Source organism: Callospermophilus lateralis, chromosome 20 (assembly GCF_048772815.1).
Source record: "Callospermophilus lateralis isolate mCalLat2 chromosome 20, mCalLat2.hap1, whole genome shotgun sequence".
Classification (NCBI taxonomy): domain Eukaryota; kingdom Metazoa; phylum Chordata; class Mammalia; order Rodentia; family Sciuridae; genus Callospermophilus; species Callospermophilus lateralis.
The window spans coordinates 13,780,118-13,797,368 of record NC_135324.1 but is presented as its reverse complement, the minus strand read 5'-3'; the positions used below and the strand labels follow the sequence as shown (position 1 = coordinate 13,797,368).

At 42.0% G+C, this 17,251-nt stretch overlaps 1 protein-coding gene across 1 annotated transcript in view; it reads left to right on the top strand.

Moving 5' to 3' along the window:
• LOC143385574 (contactin-6) overlaps positions 1-8,760 on the top strand; it is a 160,542-nt gene extending 151,782 nt beyond the window's left edge. Inside the window, exons 19-21 of the mRNA XM_076841033.1 lie at positions 6,265-6,377; positions 7,423-7,591; positions 8,657-8,760. Coding sequence (XP_076697148.1) covers positions 6,265-6,377; positions 7,423-7,591; positions 8,657-8,760 — 386 coding nt within the window. The remainder of the gene's footprint in view (positions 1-6,264; positions 6,378-7,422; positions 7,592-8,656) is intronic.
• The last annotated feature ends 8,491 nt before the right edge of the window (positions 8,761-17,251 follow it).

The following is a 17,251-nucleotide window of genomic DNA, read 5'->3' as shown; positions in this document are numbered from 1 at the left end:
TAACAGGGTTTTGACAAGCAGAATCCAAAGGCAGAGGGTAGGTGAATGATCTTAACGGTTCAACATTTCAAGTTAGGGACTCAATTTAGACCCCAACACCGGAATTTATGAGGCACCGCTAAGGTTTCAGAGAGGGCTGTTATCTGGTCAGGGAAAGCCAGGCGTTGGGTGAGTTCAAGGCACGGGGCAGGCATTCCAAGCAAGTTTGGAAATCGCAGGAATTTACAGTAAAATAGAAATTAACTTTTTATGACCTTGTGACGAGATGGCTCCCAATCTTCAGGTGGAATTAGGCTGGGTTCACCCCCGTCTACCAGTGGAATCAGCCAACTATGGACTGAACCTCTGAAATCAAGGACCCAGACAAACCTTTCCTCCTCTAAGTTGTTCTTCTCAGATCTTTTGGTTACAGCAACGAATAGCTGACTAAAGCACTCTCCAACCCTCTGAGTAGTCCTTCTCCCTCCAAATGAAGCCTCAAAGTACTCTAAAAATTTTTTTTTTGGCCTAAAATGGAAACCTAGCCTTCCGGTGTCCCCACATTTTCATTCTTCTCTTTTTCCCCATAGAATGAAAAATAACAAAAAAAAAGACACACTCGATCTTGGCCAGTCTGTCTCAAAGTCCCTTCCTCTCCTGCCCCTCAACTAGCTCTGACAGTCGTCTGGATGTGACTCCCGCTCAGCCCTCGTCCATCTGTGTGACGCGTCCACGTTATTTGACAACTCTGGATCCACCTTCTCATCTGAGAGAGGAGCAAGGATGCTGTGTACCTCTAGCCCTAGCGCTGAGACCCCAAAGATGTGGCTAGCGGACACCCTGGCGACCCAGTGGCTGCCCCGTATGAGCGCTCCGTGCCTCCTGTTGTGTGGGATTCTTCTTTAGAGGGGATTGCACATGGTGGCATTGTTAGAGAGCAGGAGGGAACCGCTCTTTGCTGCCCAATTTTCTCTTTATAAATTCGTGGCAGAAATTTTCTTCTGGAAGGACACCCACCGCCTACAGGAGAAATCCCTTTAATGAAATGTTGGAGATAGCCCTGATTCTAAATACCAGCCTTGGATTTCACTTGGATTTCTCCACATCCTTGAAATATCACCACCATCACCTCTGAGTCATGGTGACATCAAAAAATTCTGTATCCATCACACATTCAAACTGTCACTGCCTGTAGATTCTCTGTCTGATGTCTGATCTTCCTCTGGGAATTGAGACAGCAGAGCTCATATTTACCAAAATTCTCTGCCTGGTCTGATTGGGTAAGCTAAAAAGGAGGTGGAAGCTTTTTTTTATTTATGTTTTTTTTTTTCTGGAAATAAGATGATTTGTTTATCCACTAAAGAGATAGTGGCTTTTGGGATTCTTGCCTTCGGGCACTTTTTCTTGTGGTAGAAAAATAACTGAAAGTAAGCAAAGATGGAGTTGAAATAATAATGAATTATGGAAATACTGTGAATAAAATAAGAGTCTCAGATATATCTAAGAAGAGATACCTGTCCTGGAAGAATGCATATTTGGATAGGTCCTCAAAGATCCAAAGAATTAGAAGACCGAAGGACTTGTACATTGAAAAAAAAAAAAAAAAAAAAACTGCATAATACAAAGTTGCTTCAGTGTGCTACTATTGTCGCTGTGGATGACCATGATGACAGTGGTGTCGCTGTCTTTAATAAACCTCAGCGATTCAGCTGTAAGGACTGTGGCTTAGTGATAGGATGCATTTGCAAAAAGGCAGCTCAGCGGATCTCCAAATACACTCTGATCCACCCAGACATCACTTACAAGGCATTTAGATTTTCAACCAAAGGAAGGAAAATGTTTACATAAATTCTAAGAGGAAAAGAAAAACAAAACAAAACAAAACAAACAAAGCCCTGCTCGCGTAGAAAGACGCGAGAAGAAACAAGAGCAGAAAGTATTTACAAATTTTGTCTCCGTTTGGCCCCTGACGTTGACTGACTAGCGCTGGGTGCTGGATTCTTTCTTGCTGTAAATATGCAATCAATCCATATTTAGACATAAAGGAAGCATTAAGCTTTTATTCTCTCTTGCACTTATGTGCTTTCTCTCTTGCCCAAATGTCAGCCCCATGCTGTTACTCAGAAGTGTAACATAAGAAGTTGTTTTTGAATTGAGTTCACAGTGTGAACTACAGTTGAATATAAATGCCATCTACAGAAAAATTGATTACAGGGAGACCATTAGAGCTGTGGAGGCTAGTTTAATGTCGCTTTGTCATTTGATTAATAGGAAATGATTTCGTCCTTGGAAATTGCCTGCAAAACTTTTTTTTTTTTTTTTTTTTTTTAACTAGAAGAAGTACTTGTTTGTTTAGTTTACCAGTGTAAACCTGGTACAGGCTTCGTGATATGTGTTTCATATAATCCACGGGAAGGGCTTTGGCTTTTTGGGGGGTGGGGGTATGAGGAATTGAACTCAGGGGCACTCGACCACTGAGCCACTTCCCAGCCCTATTTGGTATTTTATTTCGAGGAAGGGTCTCACTGAGTTGCTTAGCAGCCTTGATTTTGTTGAGGCTGGCTTTGAACTCACTATCCTCCTACCTCAGCCTCCTGAGCCACTGGGATTATAGGCATGTGCCTCCACACCTGGCCTTTGGCTTTTTAAGGTAATAGAAATTACAATTCCATTCTAGATATTTGCAATCCACTTTAATGAGCTTCATGGAGACAGAACTGGTAACAGTGTTCTTTTTAAGGTGACAGAGCTTTCAGAGTTGTTGTTTTTTTTTAATGGCAGATATGTGGCAGGGTCATTTTAGAACCCCTTGTGGATAAAGATAAAGGCTAGAGACTAGTAGAACTTCCCAGATAATTAGCTGAGAGTCTTCCATTTGCATCTTCCTTTCAAAAAGCCTATAAAGAAGCAAGTGAGAGTTGTATTATTAAGGGACAGTCTTGAATATATGCTAAATATACTTAAGAAGTGAATCCATTGCCCACTTCTGAATTTTACTATCGGTAACAAACCACGGTTGAACACCATTGAAAAACTGATTATGTCATAACACCACAGTGGCGAACGTCTGGTCTTAGGAGAGAGAATTAACAGTTATTGAGTTGTTGTTTTTTTAATATGTACCACTAAGGAAGAGAAGCGCGTTTCACATTTTGTTTCATATAGGCTGAGAATCTATAAACTCAGAGTGATTAGTCTCATTTCAAAAATAAGACAACCCAGGACTGTTGGCAGAGAATAGATGCAAATTCAAGTTCTCTCTGACTTCAAAGGCCGCCTCTTTCTACCCCTGTGATAGCAAGAAAAATAAAGCATTCTAATTAATCCATGTAACTGGCCATCCACTCCAAAGTACTCACTCCTAGTGGAAGTCCCCTCATATATTATTGGGGTATTTTGCTTCTGCTTTGGTTGATGAGGAAGCAAAAGCAAACATGTCAATCACAAGGTTATTGACAAGGTCACAACTCACTCATCCACACTGCTGGTGTAAGTCAGTTCTCTGTCTCCTTCTTGCACATTGCTTCATCAGTGAACTCTGGATGTTCAAAACAGTGCTTTTTCTCTAACGTGAGCAAACAAATCCAACCCAGCACCCGAAGAAATGTTCCGAATCCATCAGGCCCAACGACATTGAAGGATGAATTTTTATTTGCTGCGTATTGATTGCATGATGAAGTTCATGTTGCTGCTCGGTCTTAAAGAACAAGAAATCAAAGAAAGACAACCAAAAAGTATACTAGATTTTTAAAGCCGGAATATCTTGTGAGACTTTTCGCATTACTTATGTTTTTTTTTTCCCTAACAGCTGAGAAAAGGGAAAAGAAAAAAAAGACAGATGAGGAAAGACACTTTGGAGTAAAATACAGGAGGATAGTTACAAAATCATTAATATTGCCATCTGGTCCTTCAGAGGTAAATGTATTGGCAGGGATGCATTCAGCCTTTGCTGAACATAGACTTCTCCAGCCTTTAATTAGGGCCGGGTTCGTTCTAGGAGACGGTCAGTCCGATGGGTCTGTCCATCTTACGAACACACATGGACTGCCGTGGGTCCAACTTCGGCAGTTGTCTTTGAAGGTAGGACAACATAATGAATGGCTGGGTCACGTTGGGTCACCTACGAATCTGCCCGTGGCCCACGGCATGATCGATGTGGCCTGAGAAAATGACAGAGGACCTTGAGAAGTTTTCTTTCACCATCTGATTGCAAGTCACTTGTGAAACATACCTGAATTGTGTGCCTCTTCCGTGCCACGCACGACGGTGCTGGGGCCGGTAATAACAGAGTTGAGAAGGCTCAGATCCTGTGCAAAGTTAGAGAAACACGTGGCCGAGAGCAACTGTCATTCATGATGATAAATTCACAATAAAATAAACGGAGCCCCCATGGGAGCATTGGAGGGAGCATTTCTCTGTCTACACATCCCAAGGGTGGCATTAGTGGCCGGGTGAGCAGTAGTGGTGTTCCAATGGATTTGGAGACCAGGGAATGCAGGGTCATACCACATGGGACACCCTGCATCCTGCACAATGAGAAAGAATGTCCAGTAGTGTGTTGCTGGGAGCCATCAGCCAAGTAGGTATGACAATCTCCTTGCCAGCTTACTCCCATGCTGTCTAGTGGAAGGACTTCTGAAAGGTGACCTTGCTCAAGGACCAGGGAGGTTTAGCATAATAGGAGATTAGGGTGTTCCCCCTTTAGAATAGGGCAGTTTAGCATAATAGGAGATTAGGGTGTTCCCCCTTTAGAATAGGGCGTATCCTGCTGCTGAGTTCCTCTTGAGTTCTTAGGGTCAGACAGTATATTTTGGGAGACAGAAGCCCAGTGGAGTAGTGGATTTGGGCAGAGTAGTGGATTTGGGCAGAGAGTGGATTTGGGCAGAGAACGTGGATTCCCCCAGAGCGTGTTTGTAGACAGCCGGTGTGAGTTCGGGAATAAAGAATTGCTGTTTGAATCTACAAGCTGTGTGGAGACTCGTGATTTGTGCCCAGCCAGAGACTGCGGCAGTGTGTAAGAGCTGAGGCAGCAGTTAAGTGAAAATTCCAACAGACGTCATTTCCATCAGGGTCCTTCAGCTTCTCAAACTCAAAAAGACTTGCCAAGAAACATCTTCCTAGGAAATTATCTTTGCCTTTGATTTGCAGCTGGATGAGGTTAAATCTCTTCTCGCTTTTCACATCCCAAAAACAATCACCTGGGGCTCAGATCTTTGTCCAGGTCAAATCTCTGTCCTGCTTGTCATAGGGATGCGCCTGATTGGAAATCAAGAGACCCGCCTTCGGACCTGGTCTGCCCCCAGGTAGCTGTATTTGTCGGGATGAGTGACTTCCCGGCCTGGAATCTGGACTTCTTGTTTGTAAATCTGTCTTGGTGAACTGGGATCCTGTACTTTTAGGAGGCTGCCTCTAGTTCCTTCCTTTCCCTCTCTCCCAAACAACATTGCTTCCAAGGAACTCAAAGCCACAGTTTGGAGTTGGAGGAGACACTCCCTGGAATAATCAATCTCTTCCTGATGATTTTTTTAATCCCTTTTTTGGGGTTCCCACCAGCTCTATTTACATTAAATGACATGCTTCAGGCTCACTGTCCAGCTTGGGCGATAGAGTTGAGATAGACAGAGTTTTCTCATCAGAAAATTCTAGCTTGAACTACCTTTGAATAGCGGCATTTTCCATCTTCAGATAGTCTGGGCAGTTAGGACTTCTGTCACATACACTCAGAATGACAAAGACGTGGTCTATATTAATATGAACACACAGCAGATTGTGCTAAGACCTTGACATTTTTCTCTTCTCCAGACTCTGCTAACAGATTCCCCTATATTCTTTAAAATCAACCGCTAATATTTTGCATAGGATATCTTGAGTTGGTTACAGTGTTACAGCCAAAGAGTCCTAAACAGTTCCAACGCCACCAGAATTTGCTTAACATACCCATTGATTGACAGCTCAATGCCATCCTAATCATAGAGACTTCTGATTCTTTTATACACAACCAACAACACTCAACAGCCAATGATTAATAAATTAACACTGGACATTCGGGAAGCCGTTATTAATTCATACGCTTGTCACAAAGACATTCTCAAATGACCGGAACTGGAATAAATTTTGCTTACTCTGATTACAATTAACACGAGATTTCAAATGACACCGAAAACATTTTAGCTCCTTCTATGCTAATCGTCGGACACTCGTTTTTTTTTTTTCCCATTTCGTGTTAGCACAGCGTGCAGTGGCCATGAGCTGATTAATATTCACTGGCCTCTTTGTCTTTCAAAGCCCCCAGCCAACCCCCCGCCAACATTGCCTGGAAGCTCTCAAACTCCAAGTTATGCTTGAACTGGGAACACGTGAAGACCATGGAGAACGAGTCTGAAGTGTTGGGCTACAAGGTGAGTCCTACTTTTCCCTTTGGTTCTATGAATTATGACATCAGGGAACCAGGAATGTCATTTAAAAAAAAAAAAAAAAGTAGAAGACAAATTTGCTGCCTATGGAGACAGGGTGATCTTAGTTTAGAGACAGGGTCTCACTGAGTGGCCTAGCGCCTCACCATTGCTGAGGCTGGCTTTGAACTCAAGATCCTCCTGCCTCAGCCTGGCGCTTTCAGGTGCTTGACTGGAAAGGTCTCAGGGTCTGCGTCCAGTGACGTTTCCTGGACCATCATAATACAAAATTTTACAGGGTTCAATATTGTTTTTTTTTTTTTTTTTTAAGGTGACTCCTTTTGCCATCAAGAGGTGATGTGTGTTTGGGTAGTGGATGTGAAGGGTCTCTGAGGTCAAAGGATATATTCAAATAGAATTTCTAGAACTCAGGGTCCAGTATGCTGTGACCTTTCAAAATCTCTCAGATAATTTAACAAGGGTATGGTCAAGTACCCAGAGCCCAGCGTGCCCATCAGTGGGGATAGATACTCAGACACTTGACATGGGTCCAAAACCTAAAACAGCCAGCACCAATGAGGATAGCCTCAAGCCATTTAATTAGCAGAGATAAATCTAGTCATCCCAGAGACAGTGGCCAAAGTAGAAATCTTTTTCTTTCTTTCTTTTTTTTTTTTTAAAAAAAAAAAAAAAGTAAGATGGAACCCAAGTGTGCTCCACCACTGAGTCACATCCTGGCCCTATTTATTTATGATGATTACTTTTTTTTTTTTCGAGATAAATTCTTGCTAAGTTGCATAGGTTCTGGCTAAAATTGCTGAGGCTGGCCTCACCCTTTGGATTCTCCTGCCTCGGCCTCCTGGGTCACTGGGATTACAGTAGCCGGCAGAGAGATCTTTTTCTTAGCCACAAATGTGTTTAAAGCAGGGGCATCACCTTGACTCTTCCGTATGAGGGTCGCAGTATGGATAATGACGTGCCTCATGGTGTTCCATAACAGGGTGTGACAAGGCTCGGGTCCCTATTAAACCCCATTCACCATTTTATGCAGATTCTGTACCGGCAGAACAGACAGAGCAAGACTCATATTTTGGAAACAAACAACACCTCCGCTGAGCTCCTGGTTCCCTTTGAAGAAGACTACTTGGTAGAGATAAGGACGGTCAGCGATGGCGGGGACGGAAGCAGCAGTGAGGAAATCAGAATTCCAAAAATGTCCAGTGAGTGGGGTCCGGGGGGGGGGGGGGGCCTCTTGTAGATTTTTCCAGTCTCAACAGCTGCACAAGGAAACCTGGGCTCCAAGAAACTTCCTAATTCTTGTTAGATTACTGGGGAGAAACTAAAAGGCCTGTGGTTCCATTTTTATGGGTGAACCAGAAGGGAGGAGGCAGTTTTTCTTTAATCTTTCCAACCTGCATTGTGCATTATTTATTGCAGTCTTAGGTTCATTCATTTGAAAAAAACAAAAAACAAAACACAAGTCCTCTGTGTTCTTGGTGGGCAATGTCTTCATTCATTCTGTTCGCACCAAAAGAGGCAGAATTTTTTTTTTTTTTTATGGATTCTTAAAGGTCTCATAGAACAGGGGTAGCAAGTGAGAAGTGTGCTTCCCATACCAGGCTTTCTAGATTCGGGGCAGACATCAGCAATCAACCACCGCATTCATAATGAACCCCGCCACAACTTGGCAGTAAGATCCTTTATTCAGGCCAGTGCCAATCAGTCAGACTTAACATATAAGAATATTTTAGTATCTTTGCTTAAAAGGAATGAGAAGGGCCTGTGGCTCTGATATGTCTGATCATGAGCCATCCAAATGTATTTTATTTTATTTATTTTGGTACCAGGGATTGAATGTAGGGGCACTTAACCGCTGAGCCATATCCCCAGCCCTTTTTTGTATTTTATTTAGAGACAGGGTCTTGTTGAGTTGCTTAGGGCCTCACTAAGTTGCTGAGGCTGGCTTGGAACTCAAGATCCTCCTGCCTCAGCCTCCCAGGTCACTGGGATTACAGATGTGAGCCACCACACCCAGCCATGACCAATTTTAACCTGCACCTCAGGCAGGCATCACCATTTGGACCCTCTTTGACTGCTGTTTTGCATTTAAAACGGCCTAAAACAAAGAGCAAAGGGACCTCCTAAAATTAAACATATTATAATTAAAGTGAATATAATAAAATATATGACTGGAAGAGAAATGAGTGTCTTGTGTCTTGAAGAATTAATCTAATGAGCCATTATATGTTTCCAAGTGGTTTTGTGTTCTCCTTTTTATTTTGCAGGTCTGAGTTCCAGAGGAAATCAGGTCTTAGAACCTCGCACCCATTTCCTGTCCGTCATCCTACCGGTTTTTTACTGTTTTGCTATTCACCCGCTTATACGATGAATATAACCATAAACGGTTGGGAGTTTTCTGAAAGCTAAATCATTCTGTAAATATGCTCTTCAGCCTCCAACATGCGAATTCTTAATACAGACTTGTTTGGAAAGAAGAAAAAATGTATATTATTAAGATCTTGTAAATATCTGTGGTACATTAATAAAAACAATTTTAAACACTTTTGAATTTGAAAGTTCACACATGATTGCATACATTCAGAGGTGCCAAGTTAATCCCGGGAATTGCAACTGCTGCGTCTTTCAAGGGACTTTTATATGGAGAGTAAAAATAACTCCCCTTTGAAGAGATGGAAAAAATGGTTTTGCATCTCTGTGCATTTGAATGTACTCCAGACCATTCACTTCAGTATTTAGAAAATGCTCCCTACTTCCAAATAAAATATAATTATTTGTTTATAGTTGGGCTTCTTTCAAAGTATCAGCTATTAGAAGGCATGGTGTGCTTTAATGTCTGAATCAAGTTGGGATGAGAAATATTTGCACCCCCAAAACGTGGATAGACGCGGTGTTTTTTTCCAGACTCACTTTTTATAGGGGGGGTACCAGGGATTGAACTCAGGGGCACTCGACCACGGAGCCCCATCCCCAGCCCTATTTTGTATTTTATTTAGAGACAGGGTCTCACTGAGTTGCTTAGGGCCTCACTATTGCTGAGGCTGGCTTTGAACTCATGATCCTCCTGCCTCAGGCTCCCGAGCCCCTAGGATCACAGGTGTGCACCACCGATCGCACCTGGCCAGACTCACTTTTTAGGCATTTCGGTCATGATGATGACCAAAAGAAGTGCTTCATGGCAAAGGAAAAGGAATGAAGGGAAATGGGCACCCACATAAAATAACCCAGCCACCCTGACTTCCCGTGAACAAGTGTCTCCGAGCCGAGTTCACCCTTTCACGGGATTCCACATTCTAAGTTAGTTGCATGAACAAGAGTCAGGTCATGATTTCAACCCGACAGCACTCTCCAGGGGGGCCTTCTTGTTACATCATAAACAATCTGAGAACAGAAGTATATGACCAGGTTTTCTATATTGTGGTCAACGTGTACTTGGCACGGTACCCGGGCTCGGTTGTCAGATGTTTCTGCAATCATAAACATAATCCCATGTCAGCCAAGGATTTAGGAAGTTTCCTGTGGGTAGAGTATCCTCTAGGATGGACCCGAGAGAGTTCCTGGAAGCGCAGAGCCCGGAGAACGTGGCAGGTGACTGCCACTCAGGATGTCCCTCCATTTCCTTCCCAGAGAGCGTGGAGCGGGTTTACCCTGCTCTCAACCCCCAGCCACCACCACCTCCAAGCCACTGTCATTAGTTGTCCCGGGGGAGCTCAGAGTGGGCAAGGGCACACTGGTTTCGCTTTCTTCACATGGTGCAAAGCTTCCCATCAGGTACAACTTATTTGAACTGTCCTCGCCATCAAGCGTAAACCCTCGGTGCACATAATTCTTAAAATCGGATGTCGTTGTCATTCCTTCCGTGTCTCAGGACTCTTTAAAAGGCCCCCCACGGAGTCCGTCACAGATGGGTCATTGGCTTTCCGTGGCCTAAAATTTGCTCCTTGCCTGAGGAATATGTTGCGCATACAGTTCAAATTAATGAGCCTGGTGCTGGAAGGGGGCCGGCTGTGGTTTTTATGGAGCTCATCAAACAACAACAGCAGATACCGATTGCTTCACGCGTGTCCACAGCAGCCATTTCCAGCGCACATCTGCGTGTGTCTGGTGGAGGAGCTTAATGGCTTCCCCAACCCGCTGAGACAAGACTTTTGTCCTCCTCCCTAGAAAGGAGATCCCAGAGTTAAATCTACTGAAATCGGCGTTTCCACCAATCCGGTGAATATAAGATGCATAATCATTGTACGTGAATCCAAAGGCAAATCGTGTCTTGTCAGTCTTATATATTTGCAGAGTACTGTTTCGGTTTATGATTTCCGGGGTGCTTAAAAAAAAACTATATTATCCAGTATCTGATCTAGTATTTACTTCTTCGTCACTTCCCGCTGAGTGTTTTGGGATGTAATTTGGCATTCACATGAAGCAGTCTAACCTGTGGCTCCCCTTGAATCTTTACCCTTGGTGAGATCTGAGACTCCTCTTAAGCATCTCCATTTCACTAAAATGGAGACATGAAAAATACAGAATATTTGTCAGGGAACAAGGGACACTCTAAGTTGTTTAGAAAACGGAGCTGCTGCAATCTCCTGCTTATGAATGAAACCACTAACGGAATCAGTTCCTGCCGTTCTTTCAGGACCCAATGGACCTTATAAGCCACTTTGGCCTCTGTGTCAAAAGTCAAAATAGCTTCCAGAGAAATGGGTTGTCCACTTACTCTTGACACTGACCTTCACTGAAAAATAAAACCAGGGGTGGTCAGTCACTCCATGGCCAGGAAGTTTTCTGCAGGATGTACCTACCTCCCTGGAACACGTGACCATTTCCAGTAGATGGCTTTATTGACTGGGTGGGTGACTGTTATAAAGTCTTACCCATATGATAATTAATTTATTTCCATATTTCCTACAGGAGAGGGAAACGACGTGGCTGGACCCAGACCCAGCCAGAGAAGGAGCAGGAAGTAAGGAACAAGAGACAGGATACCGGGGACAAGTGACTCTCAGGCTAAGGGCTGCCCAGATAATGTGGACTTTCCTCACTCAGCTCCGTGAACTCTATTTATTGTTCCATTGTCCCCTTTTAACTTTAAGCCAGAGAGTGGCTTATAGGGGGGCATGCCTGCTCTCTTTAAAAGCAGAAAGAGAAATGGAGGGCATCTAAGGATTCCTCCCATGACTAATCCTAATATCTTGTTGCCTCTGGATTTTAACAACCCATATCCTTCTTGAGGCAACAGGGAGGAAATCATACTCTCACTTTATTGATTTGTAAAAACGATGACAGGGTGTCTGAGTTCTTACAAAGCCCTACAGTTTTATATTAGTGTCACTGTGGGGCTACTTTGGGCACAAGGCAAGGTTTCATGAACCTTCACAAATGGTGAGGGATGGCCTGGAATTTCTCTGAACCCCAAATCCAGTAGCATAATCATTACCTCCCATGAGTAATCCTAATATCTTGTTGCCTCTGGATTTTAACAACCCATATTTCATCTTGAGGCAATGGGAAGGAATATACACTCTTTATGAGCCATAATTCATTACTTTGTTTGCTGTATTTATTTCAACAGTATTTGTTATTGTTGTTGTTGTTGTTCTAGAATTCTGGAATTTGTTCATTTTGTCCCTGTTGAACTCAGCACTTCCATCAGGGTTCTGCAGAGGAACAGAACTCACAGGACATGCGTGTGTGTGTGTGTGTGTGTGTGTGTGTGTGTGCGCGCAGAGACAGAGAAAGAGGTCTGACGTGGAAATGGGTAGTGAGATTACGGAAGCCAAGAAGTCTCAATGCAGAGTGGCTTCCGGTCTAGTTCCAGACAGAACTCAGGACTGGGAACCAGGAGGGCTGACGGTCTAAGTTCCCATCAGGGTTCAAGTGTAAAGGCAGGAGATGACTGAAAGACTATCAGAGAAGAAGAATTGTTTCTTACTCAGGTTTTGGATTCTATGAAAGCCCTCGACATGTTGGACGATGGCCCTCCACATTGGGAATGGAAATCTGCTGTACTGAATCTACTGATCCAAACGTTAATCTTATCCAGGCAAGTCATCCAACACACCCCGAATAATATTTAACCACACTACCAGGAACCAAGCATCCGGCCAAGGTGCCCCATACAATTAACTGAAATGATGCTCTTTGGGTGATACTAATTCTGTTCTGATCCCACCCACTTTTCAAATGGAATGACTGAAATCCTACTCTCACTTTATTCCTTTGTGAAAATGAGATATGGCAATGACGGGGTCTCTGAGTTCTTACAAAGCCCTGCAGTTGTATATCAGTGTCACTGTGGGGCTACTTGGGGCACAAGGCAAGGTTTCATGAACCTTCACAACCCCCACGCACTCTGAAATACTTTCTCAACCTTTTTCCATATTTTCTCTGGTTGCAAGGAGCTTTCTTACCTGGAATTTCTTACCTGGAATTTACTACCATGGCCAAGAGCACTCAGAGAGGGAGGCCCATGTTCATGGACCCCATGGAGAATCACAGGTGTATAGTGGAGTTGCTGCCAAGATCAAGGTTGGCATAAATTTTGTTCAGTTAAAAAAAAAAGTCAACAAAAATTTAGGTAGCTTGGTGATATTTTCATAGTGAACAAAGTCATTGGCTACTTGGGAGGATTTTGACTTTTCCACTTTCTGTGGTACAATGTCCACTCTTCGATAAAACGAAGTTCGGCATGAAAGAGAGCTTCATATACTCTGTTTTAACATGGTCTTACTTTGCCAAAGACTAGATTACTTAATAACAAGTTCTATTATTATTTGAATTTTTTATTGTCTGAGAAAATTTAAAAATTCAGAACCATTGGTGTTTCTTTTTTTAAGCAATGTTATTGCTAATATAATTCACTTTTTAAATTATTATTATTGTTATTATTTATTTATTTATTTGTTTGTTTGTTAGTTTTAGTTATACATGACAGTAGCATGTATTTTGACGTATCATCATACAGGGAGTATAACTTCCCATTCTGGTGGTTGCACATGATGTGGAGTTTCACTGGTCATGTATTCACGTATGTACACAGGAAAGTTCTATCCAATTTATTCTACTGCCTTTCCTAGTCCCATCTCCCCTCCCTGCCCTTCATTTCCCTTTGTCTAATCAAAGAATGTTTTTCAGGAAATTACATAGAGTCGATTTTAGGTTTTCCTGTAGACCTCACCAGCTCCTCTCCCTGTTCTTAGTAGCACTTGCTACAGTCCTGTCCTCAGAGGGTGATGCTAACTACAGGTGTTTTCTTTTCTGTCCTGATACAACTGAGTCTTAGGACAATTTGTTTTTTTTTTTTCTCAGATTCCTTAAGAAAATGAGTGCTTTCATTTTACAAGCCTAAGAGAAATAGCAAGCTAACAAACTGCAGATTTAGGTGGGCACATGCTATGACCTTGAACAAAATCAAATAAAATTCTTGGGATAGAGACTTTCTTGGAGAAAACTTCAGAAATGCTACGTGTTTGTGCCTTTTTCATAATGCGTACCTTAAAATTTGGTTAGGCATGGTTTGGACGATGATTAGTTTGCTCAGAGCAAAGCTCTGCAGAGAAGAAAACTCAGCAACTCTTTGAATAAGGGCAGCAAGCTGCTTCTGAATGAGAGAGAGAAAAGGACTCCCGATGTAGATGGGTTTCACTCCACACCCCATCAAAGTCGAGGAAGCAGGCTGGCCTGAAATATTTGCAGGTTGCCACGTTATTCCAGGAACTGAAAGCTCTATTGGGTAGGGCCCTATTCTTGGGCACTGTTGATTAATATTTATAAATCACCGTGGAGATGAAAAGCACACCATAAAAGTTCTAATAATTTTTATTATGGTGATTTTTTTTCCCCCAGAAGCATATTGACGTTTGCGGTGCCAGTTTTAAAAAGAGCATACACGGATGACGGAGGCCAGGTCCCGTATTTGGAGGGGAGGCAATAGTAATTGGGAAGTTTGAAAGGCAATAATTATGAGATACTGAAATTTTAGATGAATTCTTAGTAGCTTGTGTAGACTAAGCAACTTTAATTCCAACATGGAGCAGGCTACATGGATTCGGGATTGAGTTCTCAACTTGTGAAGTCACTGTCATGGTCACGGAATCTGTTCCTTAGATGGTGGCTAGGTACGCTCCCAGCCAACCTCAGGTAATCTCAGGCTTCTCGGAGAGTAACAGTAATGACTTTCAGGAATGTCCTTTGTTACCTGGAAGTGCCGTAGTTACAGGATCTCCCAAATCAAATTTCAGTCGATTAATTTCAGCCTGCCTTTCGTTGACAGTAATGTGTCACCGAGTAGGTCACCAACCATCTGATGATCAGCTTGTTTTCCTTATCTGTGTAAAAGTGAGATTTGTCATCCACGTGATGGTTGTATCTAGGCTTGCAAACTCTGTTCTCCAGTTCTACATTTTCAGGAGCATGTAGTCTTGAAGGATTTCACAATCACACTCCCAAATACAAGGACATAGCTCGAGTGATTTTTGAACCGTGTTTGGAAGTCATATTTCCATCTGGATGAGAGCCCAAGGAAGAGTCGTAACTAGTTATAGGCTCTCTTGGAAGACAACGTATCACTGTTGAGAGAAGAGAGATTAATAGTCACTTCATACCTAGAGGTAACAATTAAGAGACTAGATTTTTCTAACTGAAATTGATATCTGTCATCAGAAAACTTCTTGTCCTTTACTATAGTATGCTGTATTTTATTACACAGTAATGTATCTCATTATATTTTTTAAACTTCCTATCTTATTTTTCTAATAAATGAGTGGCCAAAAGGTGTGCTTTATCTCTTTTTAAATATATATATTAAAAACATCCAGCTGTTGATGGACCTTTGTTTTATTCATTTATTTATATTCGGTGCTGAGAATCGAACCCAGTGCCTTACATATGCTAGGCAAGTGCTCTACCCTTGAGCCACAACCCCAGCTCCTGAACTTTATCTTTTGATCCCCCTTCTGCATCCAGGTCTGACCTCCCGTAGCTGCTCAAAACATATATTTTAAATGAATAAATGACTGAAAGGGAGGTTTGGGTGTGTATTAATTGGTAGAATCTCGTGGTCACTCCTACCAAAGTGGAAATGCTTACCCCTAACATCGTGTCTTTTAGTAAGCCTTCCATATGGACATGTTATAATTTAATATGCATAGTTGGTGTGACTCTGTCTGCATATAAAGCATTTTAATTTGTTAAAATCTTCTAAAGTTAAAATGGGCTTTAAGGGTGATTTTTAAAATAGAAAAGGTCATGTAATTATATGAGATTTTCTTCTATTTCCTTCAAAAGATTTTTAATTTTTTTATTTGTTTTAATTAGTTACACATGACAGTAAGAATGCATTTATGCACATTGATATATCATACAGAGATGAGATATGGTTTCTCATTTTTATGATTGTCATGTTGGAGAATCACATTGGTCATGCAGTCATATATGTACATAAGGTAATAATCGCTGTTTCATTCTACTATCCTTCCTATCCCCATATCCCGTCTCCTCCCCTCCCTTTATTTCCCTCTATCTAATCTAAAGAGTTGGAAAATACGTTAAGCAAAATAAACCAATCCCCCAAAACCAAAGTCTGAATGCTTTCTCTGATATGTGACTGCTAAATCACAGTAAAGGGGTGGGAGCACTAGGGAAGAAAAGACTTTTAACGTACTAAAAAGTTTGTCTTTAGGAACATGACCCTCTGAATTGTATAATCCAGACAGGGTATAGCACACCCACAATATCCAGTAGCTATGTGTTATCATTCCAAGGTCTAAGCTATAATTATTTTCCTTGCAGTCAAATTAACTAAAGCCTGTGCACCTGATCATGCCTGATAATAAACTGCAATTGATCTTGTCACGCTGTAATATTAAATCTATACATTCAGCCAGGAGGGTCTTTTTAGTTGGCATACACAACACAAAGCTCTAATTTCCACTTTCTAAATGCAAGTTTCTTTAGGTTATCCTGTAAGATCTCATCCACTTGATTTCTAAAGACTCAAGATACCGGAAGGAAGGATTTAATTTAAAATCTTGGAGGGAAAAAAATAGCTATTTTGCACTACAGATCTGGGTTGTTGGAAACTTTCAGCCCAAATTGAACACCAGCCACAGACGGAGTTAGCCATCATCAGTGTGTGTTTATTTGAATACTGAAAGAATTGTTGGTGTTGGTATGGCAGGTGTTGTTGATATGGCTAGGTTTCACATAGATCTAGTTTTCCTGGGCCTGCCTTCCTGTCTGGCCCTCAGCTAATGAGCTAACTCATGAGCCTTCTCTTTGAGAACAAGGTTCACTTCCCTTTAATAAACCTCCTCCCAGCTCCCACCATCCATTTATGAAATATTTGAGGTATCTGAATTCCAACCCTTGCTATGCACAATACAGTGTACTTACATGATAGCAGGTGACGCTGGAAAGACTTTGGGCTAGCAAATCCCAAAGTGCATGACCTTAAGCAAGATCCTTATGGGCTCTGAACATCAATTTTTTATCAATAAATGAAAACAATGCCTTCAACCATATATCTCATGGAGCACGTTCTGATGAATGCATGGGATAAACTCTGAAAAAGGTCATATTTTGAAGTGATAAAAAAGAGATTGTTAAGGAGGCATTGATTGGCTCGGACTCTGTTTGCATCCACTCTTTTGATGAAGCGTATGATTGACTTTCAAATTAGCCTGTCGTGTGGTTCCTTTCTGGGATCATTTTAATTATGTCAATTGCTAATTTTACCGCAGGTTGTTGATAGCTTCAAATGAATATTAGCATTGTTTTCCAGAGCATATTACCTGACGCTCATTTACATCAGCACTTCAGTTGAGCTCTTGTGAACTTGCCCCCATAGGAGAAATTGGAGCATTTAT